The sequence below is a fragment of the Acipenser ruthenus genome, chromosome 14 (assembly GCF_902713425.1).
Source record: "Acipenser ruthenus chromosome 14, fAciRut3.2 maternal haplotype, whole genome shotgun sequence".
NCBI lineage: Eukaryota > Metazoa > Chordata > Actinopteri > Acipenseriformes > Acipenseridae > Acipenser > Acipenser ruthenus.
Genome location: NC_081202.1, coordinates 11,497,057 through 11,509,159, shown reverse-complemented (window position 1 = coordinate 11,509,159; position 12,103 = coordinate 11,497,057). Strand labels below are relative to the sequence as shown.

General features: G+C 36.8%; 1 protein-coding gene across 2 annotated transcripts in view; it reads left to right on the top strand.

Moving 5' to 3' along the window:
* LOC117419598 (transcription factor EC-like) overlaps window positions 1–12,103 on the top strand; it is a 51,035-nt gene that overhangs the window by 10,428 nt on the left and 28,504 nt on the right. For both annotated transcript variants that reach the window (XM_058985819.1, XM_058985818.1), the window contains exon 2: window positions 3,387–3,618. In XM_058985819.1, the coding sequence (XP_058841802.1) occupies window positions 3,418–3,618 (201 nt within the window). In that variant the 5' untranslated portion in view covers window positions 3,387–3,417. The remainder of the gene's footprint in view (window positions 1–3,386; window positions 3,619–12,103) is intronic.

Here is a 12,103-nt window from a genome sequence, read left to right as displayed (position 1 = left end):
AGCCTGTGTCATTTATACACAGTTGCATGTCCAAAGTGAGGTTTAAGACACAGAAGGGAGGATATGTAAAGGATTCCCATCAGAGGATTACTAATCTGTTTATCATTTTACTGACTTTTCTGGGGGTCCACAATAATGGCTAGCAGGACTCCTGAAAACATACCTAAAAATGATGCAAGCTCACCACTACCGCAGTGGATTAACTGTGATGTGGAAATACTGAAACACGTGTATTAGTGAGTACGCTTCTGAATTCTATTGAATAACCATTTCATAACTTTGTATCAACATTTATGACTTCAATATATATTAATGCTTGCCAGTAACTGATGTTGGACTGGTGATATTCAATAATAGTAATATTATAGACGCTCTCATTTTTTATTTTTTTATTTTTATGTCTCTATCCCTATGATACTATTAATCAAAAGTTGTAAAACATAGAAGCTGAATTTATAAATTTAGTTTTAAGTCACAATGAATCACAGTGGAATAAGCTGCCACTGCTTCTGTTTTAAGGTAATAGTGTTTGGGCACATAAACCTCCAAAGTGGTTAAAATATATATACTGTATATATACAGCTCTGGAAAAAATTAAGAGACCACTGCAAAATTATCAGTTTCTCTGGTTTTACTATTTATAGGTATGTGTTTGGGTAAAATGAACATTTTTGTTTTATTCTATAAACTACTGACAACATTTCTCCCAAATTCCAAATAAAAATATTGTCATTTAGAGCATTTATTTGCAGAAAATGACAACTGGTCAAAATAACAAAAAAGATGCAGTGTTGTCAGACCTCGAATAATGCAAAGAAAATAAGTTCATATTCATTTTTAAACAACACAATACTAATGTTTTAACTTAGGAAGAGTTCAGAAATCAATATTTGGTGGAATAACCCTGATTTTCAAGCACAGCTTTCATGCGTCTTGGCATGCTCTCCACCAGTCTTTCACATTGATGTTGGGTGACTTTATGCCACTCCTGGCGCAAAAATTCAAGCAGCTCGGCTTCGTTTGATGGCTTGTGACCATCCATCTTCCTCTTGATCACATTCCAGAGGTTTTCAATGGGGTTCAGGTCTGGGGATTGGGCTGGCCATGACAGGGTCTTGATCTGGTGGTCCTCCATCCACACCTTGATTGACTTGGCTGTGTGGCATGGAGCATTGTCCTGCTGGAAAAAACAATCCTCAGAATTGGGGAACATTGTCAGAGCAGAAGGAAGCAAGTTTTCTTCCAGGACAACCTTGTACTTGGCTTGATTCACAGTGGGTGCGAAACACTGTGGCTTGTAGGCCTCTCCAGGTCTCCGTCTAACCATTAGACGACCAGGTGTTGGGCAAAGCTGAAAATTGGACTCATCTGGGGGTGCTTCAGCAAGGCTGGAATCGGGCAGATTTGTCTTTGTGAAGGATGCATGAATCAATATATACCATACTGGGTCCAATATATGTGTTTGTTGGAAACATCTATCTACAGCAATGTATTGTTGTAAAATTATAAATCAAATGTATACTGAAAAATATTGTAGTGTCCCATGTACTGTAACCATTTTCTGTAATCCAATTTTTTCAGTATATTATTAATACTTTCAATTTTAACTGTGAATGAGGTTTTAATTAATTAACAGAAAAATCAAACACCTCTTGTCTAAGTATGGGGATTGCATAGTTCAGCACAAAATGGACACAATTGGGTTTTTGAAATGTAAAAAAAAACAAACATTATTTATTTATTTTTTTCTTAGCAGACTCCCTTATCCAGGGTGACTTACAATTGTTACAAGATATCACATTATTTTTTACATACAATTATCCATTTATACAGTTGGGTTTTTACTGGAGCAATCTAGGTAAAGTACCTTGCGCAAGGGTACAGCAGCAGTGTCCCCCCCCCACCGGGGATTGAACCCACGACCCTCCGGTCAAGAGTCCAGAGCCCTAACCACTACTCCACACATGCGCATTGAACATTGTTTTATTTTAATGCCCAATTTGAACATCACCTCATTTCTGCAACCTGCTTTCCCACTGTCAAGCAATTCGCTTTTTATTACCCGATGAACTAAAGCAACGGAAGCTACTGAAGCCCAGCCTGGGATATCTACGCCTGACCACAGGGGTCATTAAAGCACGATCAGTTGAACTTGGAAAAGACTATTGCATCCCAGCTCTCCAACAGAGTGTCTCTGCAGACCCTTCTTCAGCTCCCCACAGCGGTGCCTTTACCGGATGAACCACCGGCCTGCTGTTGTGTTTTTTTTTTCATTTTTTTTTTTGCTGTTTATTTCCTCCATTTTTTTTAAATGTATTATGCAACCTGTTAAATTAATGATTTATTATTTACAATGTAATATGTTACAAACATATAGTTGACGTCGAAGGCTTCCTTCAAATAGCGTTAAGATGTCATTGTAGTGTTTAGTGTGGAAATTCAGCTACTGTACTTACTCTTCAAAACCATATTGGTGACCACCCATAAAGGTGTATGTTTCCTGTTCATACATTGGTGGTTGATTGTCTTGCTTTTCTAGACTGCATATTACACTGGTATATTTACCTCAGGTGTTTCCTTAAGCAGCTGTAAGCTGGTTTGACTGTATACTGTACACAGGACATGTTGTGTATTAATTGGTTTTAGATGTTGGAGTTTTTGCCTGTTTAAAAGTTCACAGTAGGACACAGATGGATTGGGAAGCTGCATGTTGCTATCAAAAATCATTACTAAGGAAAGGTTACATTAGCATCCCAAATTGTTCAATTTTAATACAATTTAAAAAAAGGTCATTCAGACATATGTCTGAGTTATGGAAAGCTAGTTGCTGTCTTGCAGTCACTTCCAAATTGATCTTCATTGCCTTTACACATGGAAATGCGATATTCAAGGTACAGCAGCTTTCACTGCATTGGGGGGGGGGCTTTTTACCTAGACATCTTCTTTGCAGCTGTATACATTGAAAAAGTCTGTCTTTTGTTGTTCTAATACACACACTAAGAACTTATATCTAACTACTTAAGAAGAAAAGCCTGTTATTGTCTACTAATATTAGTATCAGAAACAATTTAAAGTTTAGCAAAACCCTTTCTTAATACCATGCTGTTCATAGAATGAGTACTGTATATACAGTGGGTTCAGACCTTGAAGAAAATGGCTGCAACTCAAGTCTTTTTTTATTTTATTTTTAAAAAGGTGGTGCAGCAGTTTCAAGCACTATGGACCCAAGACCCACTGCAAGTGAACCATTATGCATGAAAACAAACAAAACTCCTGTCAGTTTAACGATTATGTTTAGGACGCTGTACAAACATTTAAAACCAAGTACATTAACCCTCACAGAGTTGAAATCTCATATATTTAAATCTGTATTTGGCTGTTTTCAGCTCAACGGACAGTGGACCGACGGGAAAGGCGATGTTCCCCTCGCATGCGGGGCTCCGCATGCAGCTGATGAGGGAGCATCTTGAGACGCGGGAGTGGAGGGGCAGGGAGAAGCAGGGACAGACCTGCGCACGCTACTCCACACCGCAGCTGCCCTACCCGCCACACCCCTTCACCAGCTCCTTCCATGAGGAACCACAGACTGCCAGACACACACCAAACAATATCTACAGGGTAAAGAAACCATAAACTACCTCCTTTGCATTAACAGTTTACAAAGTGCAATATGTTGTGCCTGGTTAGTCCACTTCAAAACAAAGGGCCCTGTTCACATAGCTTTAACTACCCTGTGACGTTCATGAAACTTATACACTGTAGAAAAAGCCTTTATAATTAACTTTGAATATATATATAAAAAACCTGTCAAGTCACTAGTGATAAAGATACAGATTATATTCTACAACACCACAATAACTTTCAGAGATGCTTCTGATGTGGGGGGGGGGGGGGGGGGGGAGTTTGTTTTTCCATTTCACAACAATCCATAAAAGAAATTTGTTTTTCCATTTCACAACAATCCATAAATAATGCTGATGCCAAATATCTATTCTTGGCTTTATTTTACACAGGCTGTTAAACTGTTTGCATTCATAATACAGAAAACATTCCACACATTAACAAACGTAACAGCCCGGGAACAGTGGGTGTTAATTTGCGATGAATTACTTTAATGGGAGCAAAACAAACTGTCAACTGGATGCTTTCAATTTGAATTGTTTGTACCTACACCACACCAGAAGCCAAGCTGTAAATTTCTACAACTAACTAAGCTTATCCACAAGGGAGGGGTTATATGTATTGCAAGTGTTTCCACATTAGCTGTGGCTAAATTAATTGTCGATAGCTTGGATGGTAATTGTTTTATTGACATTTATTATTGATAGATCAAAGTTGTCTTAATACTGACGGCCAGCTTTTATTTTCTATACATTTAAAGTATAATAGAATTCCTTATTTAAATTGATGGTTATCCATAATATAAATGTGTGCTGACTCAATTATAGTGAGGGTTAACAAACTGTAAACCCCATCTCAAAGCAACTGAAAAAGCATAATTTCAAGATCAAGGTAGGGTGAGCCATAGGGCATGCTTTAAATTTGGTTCTGAAAACGTAATTGTCTGGTTTGCTAATTGAATAAATAAACCACTTTGCCCACAGCACACTCTAAACAATGCACTTGCTTTTGGATTTCTACATGATCAAACAACTTCTTATAGAAAAAGAGATCAAAGTGAGCCTTTACTATTGACAACCAGCAATGGCTAAGATTATCCTTTTTTTCTGTGATCTGGTAATCAGTTACATCCTTAACCCTAATATGTGATTATGGAACACATGGTGATGCATTAAAAGGCTTCTGCGCTATGCTTTCGACTGATACCATCCAAAGGTATTTTACAAATACGATTGGTGTCTTTTAAAGAAAAGAGGTCTTGGGCTTCTCTTTTGAACAGACTGGATTTAGGAGATATATATTTCATTGCTTTTAAACTGCAGTCTAACCAGACTCTACAGCTCTGTTATTTACCTCAATGACATGTTCTTTCATACAGGAATATTTTATACCTCGTTTTGGCTTATCACAAAGTAAAATTGGAGCTTTCTTTGTGATGCATGGTTTAAACCTGGAAAGCTGCTACGTTTCCAATATGATGTAACCACTTTCACAGGTTTTACTTGGATTAAGAGAGCTGCTCTTTTGAACAGCAAGTATTTAGAACATATTTCCTGTTTTTTTTCTATCCTAAAAAAGAAAACTCCAAACTAAGGATTTAAGCGACACATTTTTGGCAATAATGTACTTAATTCTTAATATTGACCACCGTTATTGAAAAGCCCTGTTTCATGAGGTTACTTTCAGACACGCCATTCTTTTTTTTCTCTGTCAAACACAAAGAACAAACTGTAATAAACCTAACAGCTTTAAACTTAAATTGGGATTAGCTTTGAAGTCCTCCAAATTAGAACGACCATTCATTCATATTTAGTTTAGGCTAGGGAGCCAAAACCATAACAACAATACAAAATTCTGTATGGAGAATTTTTTTTTTATGATGTGTGAGCATTTTTTATTTGATGTTTTTTCAAGTAAATTAAAGAAATAGCTGTAGGCAGCAGATTGTACTGGAAAGCAGTGTGGAGTAGTGGTTTGGGCTCTGGACTCTTGACCGGAGGGTTGTGGGTTCAATCCCAGGTGGGGGATGCTGCTGCTGTACCTTTGAGCAAGGTACTTTACCTAAATTGCTCCAGTAAAAAAAAAAAAAAACCCAACTGTATAAATGGGTAATTGTATGTAAAAATAATGTGATATCTTGTAACAATTGTAAGTCGCCCTGGATAAGGGCGTCTGCTAAGAAATAAATAATAACAAAGACAATTTAACTACAGTGTTGTTGTCAGAATTTGTCAAAGTCATGTTTATCGATCTACCATGGACAGCAGAGCAAAAGACCGAATAGCAGTTCTTCCTTCATTTGATTACTTGTGGTTGCAGCACAGTGCATTTAATAACAAATACATGTGAGATTAGGACATGTGCCAAGTGCACCTGGAAACAGGGACCAATGAAATCTGAGGGGTCTATCGCTTACCATCACTTTATTTATCTTGAGGGCCAAGAAGCAATAGCATCCGGTTCAAAAAGCAAACATTTCCAGGTGTATAATGAGGTACATATATGCATTGTGGAGTTGTCTAAGCTGCACTTACAAAAACATGCACAAAATATTACGATTCTTCTAAGGCATATTTAACTAAAGGAAACGTTTATATAAATTCATACTATTTTCAATTTGATCCTCTTTTGTGTTTTCAGATCATTTTTTTTATGTTTGTTTGTGCTTGCTGGCTACCGTTAAGTATCAGTAATAGCAGAAGAAACTAAGTTTAGGTAAACAAAAGTTTCTATGAACCCTCGAATACAGTATCTCCTTCTCTAAGCCGCACAGATGTTTCTAACTTACATATGCATTCTTGGCAGCTGCATCTATTAGTAGTACAGAAGAGTCTTGTTTTGCTTTTGAAATACATGTTCATTCAACAAGGCTACATGCCAGACTTAATAAGATTCATTTAGTGCTTGTAGCAGGTGTCTGCCAAGATTCCTTGCTATTTAAACCTCCCATTCCATACCAACGTTTAATCCTATTACAGCTAATTGAGAGAAGTCTGCAGTCTTTTTCAGTTAGGCTGAGTTCAAGCTGTAACAGGATTCAAAAGAAAGGTACGATAAAATTAATAAACATTGGTGTTTAGCTCTTGTCATTGGTTTAATTCCACTTGGACATCACAGCAGTTTTAAGTCATAATTTGCGTGGATGCTACTTGAAGATAGCAGGAGTGGTGAAATGTGGAGGCTGTAGTTATCTAACTCTTTGAATGCAGTGTCTATCTAACATTATACTTCAGCTTGACCAATACAAATACAGTTTCAACCATTGCAATTAGGTAATTATGAACACAACAGTCACATGTGTAAGGGGCAAGTAAAAACATCTCTTATTTTAAATGAGATGACATTTATTTTCAGGACACACTTTCAGGACAAGGCCTTTTTTGCTTCTCCCCTGGAGATAATTAATAAAACAATTTAGCTTATTGTTCATATTAGGTTAACTAAATGAACTGACTGACTATTGAAGTCTATTTGCTGGTATACCCTTCACTAGCTCATTGAAGGAGGCTATATTTTCATGGAACTGCCTTACCATTTCTTAGGATATGCTAACCTATGCATGATGTGAATGTAGGTCATGATGAGCTACTATTTAATACATTTTGGAATACATAGCCATTGCAGAGGATACTGTATGTTTTATTACTGTCTCCTAAAAATTAGACATAAATGAGAAAATTAGACATCATATAGGGACTTTAAAGAAGCTTCCAGTCCAATTTGAGCATCTAATCTACAGACATAGCTTGCAGTAATGTAACAATATATAACTATAAATAAAACAGTGTCCAGTAAATCCATCCCTCACCCTTTGGGAACAGCAGCAGCAAAACAAAACAAAAAAAAGCAAGAACATGATTAATGTTGTAAAACAACACTGTAACTGAAGCTGTTTTGCTATGTTATTAAATGTTGTCAATAGTATTTCTTAGCAGTTAGCTGTGTGAAAGGCATTACTGCATATTCCCCATTTGCACCCCTTCCCAGCAAAACAGAGCATCACCCAGATATAGGGCAGCAGTGTGGAGTAGTGGTTAGGGCTCTGGACTCTTGACCGGAGGGTTGTTGGTTCAGTCCCAGGTGGGGGACACTACTGCTGTACTGAGCAAGGTACTTTACCTAGATTGCTCCCATAAAAACCCAACTCTATAAATGGGTAATTGTATGTAAAAATAATGTCATATTTTGTAACAATTGTAAGTTGCCCTGGATAAGGGCATCTGCTAAGAAATAAATAATAATAATATAGAGCTGCTGCACAGACTACACTGGCGCCACACATCTTTGTTGGTTTATGAATTGGATAGTGGCACAGTTAATAATTTATATAGTAATGTGTCACTGATGGCTTATGACAATGTAAATATACTGATTTCAATATTGTAATAAATATTACGGCATTTTTTAACTTCAAAATACAAAAAAGTGATACATTTTTTAAACACAATGAAACAAAAATCTGTCAACCCCCAATTTAAAAAACCGCTGGGTTAAGGATCAAGAGACAGTAAAAATAAATAGTAAGGACTGGGAGAGGAGGGATACATTTGGTATACATTTCCCCTTTCAGCTGATGTCATCCTTTCTCTTTAATTGAGTGTTCCCGGTTGCAGCGGCATTGTACGCTGTATCATGCTGTATCTTTTGAAGACTTTGAAGAAGCAATAAGAGTTTGTTTCGTGGAGAAAAACAGATGAAGGAACTGAACTTAAACCAGAACTGCCATGAGAAATTTGCTTTAGTTTGGTTCAAATTCTAAAAAATTCTTGAGCTGTATAAATATATTTTTCCTGTAAGGGCTACAAACGAGAGAAAGAGAAAAAAATGTAAGTGCTTTACTGAGACCTAAAAGCACCGTGTACTGTTTATTTCAAACGAGAATATTAAATTTTCTTACTTTTTCTTACTATCAGTGTGATTTAGCTTATACTCCTGATAATGGGCATGATAGTGGACTGTCAAGGTTTGTTTGTACTTAAGTGGGTCTTTATAGTTTAATGGTGAATAACAGTAAATAGCACCAAACACAGGCATTGCTGTTATAAAAGGGCTGTTTTGTTACCCAACTCAAGTTTTGTTTCAAGACTGACTTGATAATTACACAGGCCCTTTCAAGATGTTATCTAACTGTCCCCTGTGACCCTTGAACTAGGGTGAGATTCATTTCTTTGAAAGCAGATGGAGAGCCAAAGAAGAAGGCTGTTTACATTGGGCCTTTTTAGACCTTCATTAAGTGTAACATCCTTAGCTTCATCCTGTGGATTCCTCGTTTTAAACACTGCTACACCTATTACGCACTGGCGGCAACTGTGTACACTGCGTTGTAATAAAGCCGGCCTTTGTAAGGACCTCATGTTTGTGACAGGAGAGTGGAATTTTCTTGTGTGGAGACACTATCTGTCTCCACACAAGAAGCACGTCTGCTAAGAAATAAATAATAATAATAATAACTATTTTACATTCAAGACAAGACTTTTAGAGGATCTAAAGAATCATCCACAACTTCCCCTACACTGTGTCAGGACTGTACTGAAAAATAGAACTTTCCAAAATAAAAAATATAAACTCTGTTTAACATCTAAATTGTCAATGCGACTATGAGTGGATTGCCTAAACCATAATTTAACAGCCACCCACCACAGATGAAGCCCCCCACAAACCAATCGTTAGGGTAACCATAAACTAAATCAATGTGTCAACAAAAATGTTTGTATTCTTGAGATTTGCTATAAAAGACAAGCAGAAAAATGAGATGCATTACTCTTTATTGTTTGCCAGTGATTCCAGTGACCTACAGTACTGTTTTACTGCACTGACACCTGATTTTGGTACAGTGGAGATACATCATACACTGTGATTCCCAGCTGTGCTGTTATTTGATTTGAGCAGGTCTCAGGAAGCCTCAAAGCATCACACCTCCTGAAGAGTACTTCTGAGCTATCTCAGAAAGAAATTGTAAGATCACTTTTCCAACTTTTACTCATTTGTCACTAACAGGTGTTTTTTCTCTTTTTAGTAAACATGGTGCTAATGACACTTTGTAGTAAAAACCTTTGTTAATTTCTCTCAAATGCATCCATGGAATCCCATTAATGAGCAGTTACAGCATTAGGAGCTCACAGTGTTTGTTAATGCAAGTCGTACTAGGAAATGGAAATTCTTTAACTTATCCCTTAACGCCTTGTTTTAATTAATATGAATAGGGAATTGTATTTCTGAGAGGATAAACTAAAGGGGGAATTAAAGGATTTTTTTTAAAGATTTCAGTTGCCCAGAACTACATCAGATAAGCCAACAGAAAATTAAAGGAGAAATGAATAAGAGAATTATCTGTCTCAGTATAAGGGACCAATAATTCTATTTGGGCGGATCGGAATACCGCTTATTAACATCTCAATACTAAATACAAAGAGTTGTGAGGTATCTGTATTAAGATGTTTAGATTATTAAAATAAGTTGTAAAAAATCAAGGTGTGTTGAACAGAAATTGAGATTCTTTCCACTTTTTTTGTAAGCGCCCTCATAATTAAAAAAATAATAACTGAAAACCTCACATTAAACAAAGAAGTATCAAAGACTATGCAAGGGTATATAGATACTCAGTCGTGATGCAAAGAGAACATAAGGCAAAGAAATGTGGGAAATTAGTTGTTTGTGAAGGCCTGCTGTTTTCACAATTGAATTACATTTGAATGAAAAACATTTTTTTACCTGCAAAGCATATTATGTAAAATGATTGTCTTTTGTAATGGTCTTCATTTGTTATCTAAAAATGTTTGAGTTATTTATTCGTGTTATGCAGATCAGTGACGTAATTAATTTTATGTTTCTAATCTTATTTGACACAGATTACACAGGCTAATGTCTGCAGTCAAATCAATAATGTGTAGCTGTTTATGAACAGTACAAACCACTGAAGTAATAATTTAATTAATGAAGTAATATTACATTAGTCATTATCCCACACAGCTTTGTTTGGTAGCATTATTCACTATGGGATTTTGAAATCAAGCATCCTTGCAACATATACAGCATACAGCACTGTTCCTGTAAGTCTAACAGTGGGTTACAATGTCCTGGGATGGCTTAAAGAACAAACAAATAAAAAAAGAGCTACAACAGCTATGTAATGGGCATGCTGAGCGGGTTTCAAGTCAAAGCTGATCCGGTTCCATTCACATTAGTCTCCAGCAGTTTTAGAAAGAGCAGAGATTTAGCAGAGGAGCCATAAAAAGATGTGATTAAAGTTGGCTCTGATGCCAATAAGATGTTACTGTTCTTAACCATGTCAGAAACTAAATCAATCTCCAAACTAGCCTGTGGAATCTATTTCCAGACAAGTCCCAGAGCATCTTACTATCATCTCTGTGTCTCAACACCATACCATTTTATTTATGCTAAAGCAACCAAAGTATGTACATTAAATGTAAGATGTTGGGGCCTGGTTTTGGTGAAGATGCTGAGGAAGTTCCACATGGTGAGCTAGGGCAGTAATCCAAAACCCTCACTTTGCATCTAAATATGCACTGTGGTGCAAGGAACATAAAACTTGGATAAAAGATTAGTGGTGATAGGCTTCAGTCCAAGAAGGTGTACACCCCACGGTGCTTGTTTCCTAATGTTAAGGAGGCTGGAGGTTCTGAATGGCTTGGGTTGCATTTTTGCTGGCTTAGTCTGGTTCCTATCTTTCCTCTAAAAGTAAAGACAGGACACAACCAGGAAAATGTGATTTGGATAAGATCCATCTCAATATGAACTTACCATTAGCAGTGTTCAATCTGTTCAATATATATACCAGTCAAGTTAGTGTCATCTGGTTTAAAAACCATGAGGCAGACTTTTGTCATATCCCTTGACCTGCCCACTCTCCATATATGAACACTGAACCTCTCCAGATTCAAGTGAAACAATCTACACAGACATCCATAAATTTTGTTACATTTTGACTTGAAACAACCCCAACCCCAACCCTAACCCACTTTAAATCTTATCCAAACAATCCCAATTCTGATGGTAGACCCACTGATGCACCTCAGGGCTGAGCAGCTGCCATGGGTTTTTACTAGTAATATAATGGTATGTCAAGATATCCATGGGTAGGCTGCCATTCTTCCTGTGAAGACATTAGTTAATCTTAGTAAACCCCAGACATATCTTACTTCTTGTATCCAGAGACACCTTATCCAACTGTTGATTGGTGGATTACTGCACGAACAATAGAACACTTATTAAGATTCCATTTAGGATTCCCATCACAACCAAACCAAATTTTCTGACCTGTAGCCAAAGACTTTAGAGCCAAGGATATAGCAGGATTAATAAAAATAAATAAAAAACCTGCTATATCCTGTTTCTTTGCAAAATTGTGATGCTTGGTGGAACACATGTTTTATTACATAACAATGGGGCATGCAACTGAAGTTTGAACTGTAAAGAAAGTGGAGTGGTTATGTATTGCTGATGTTTTATTGATATGCATAAA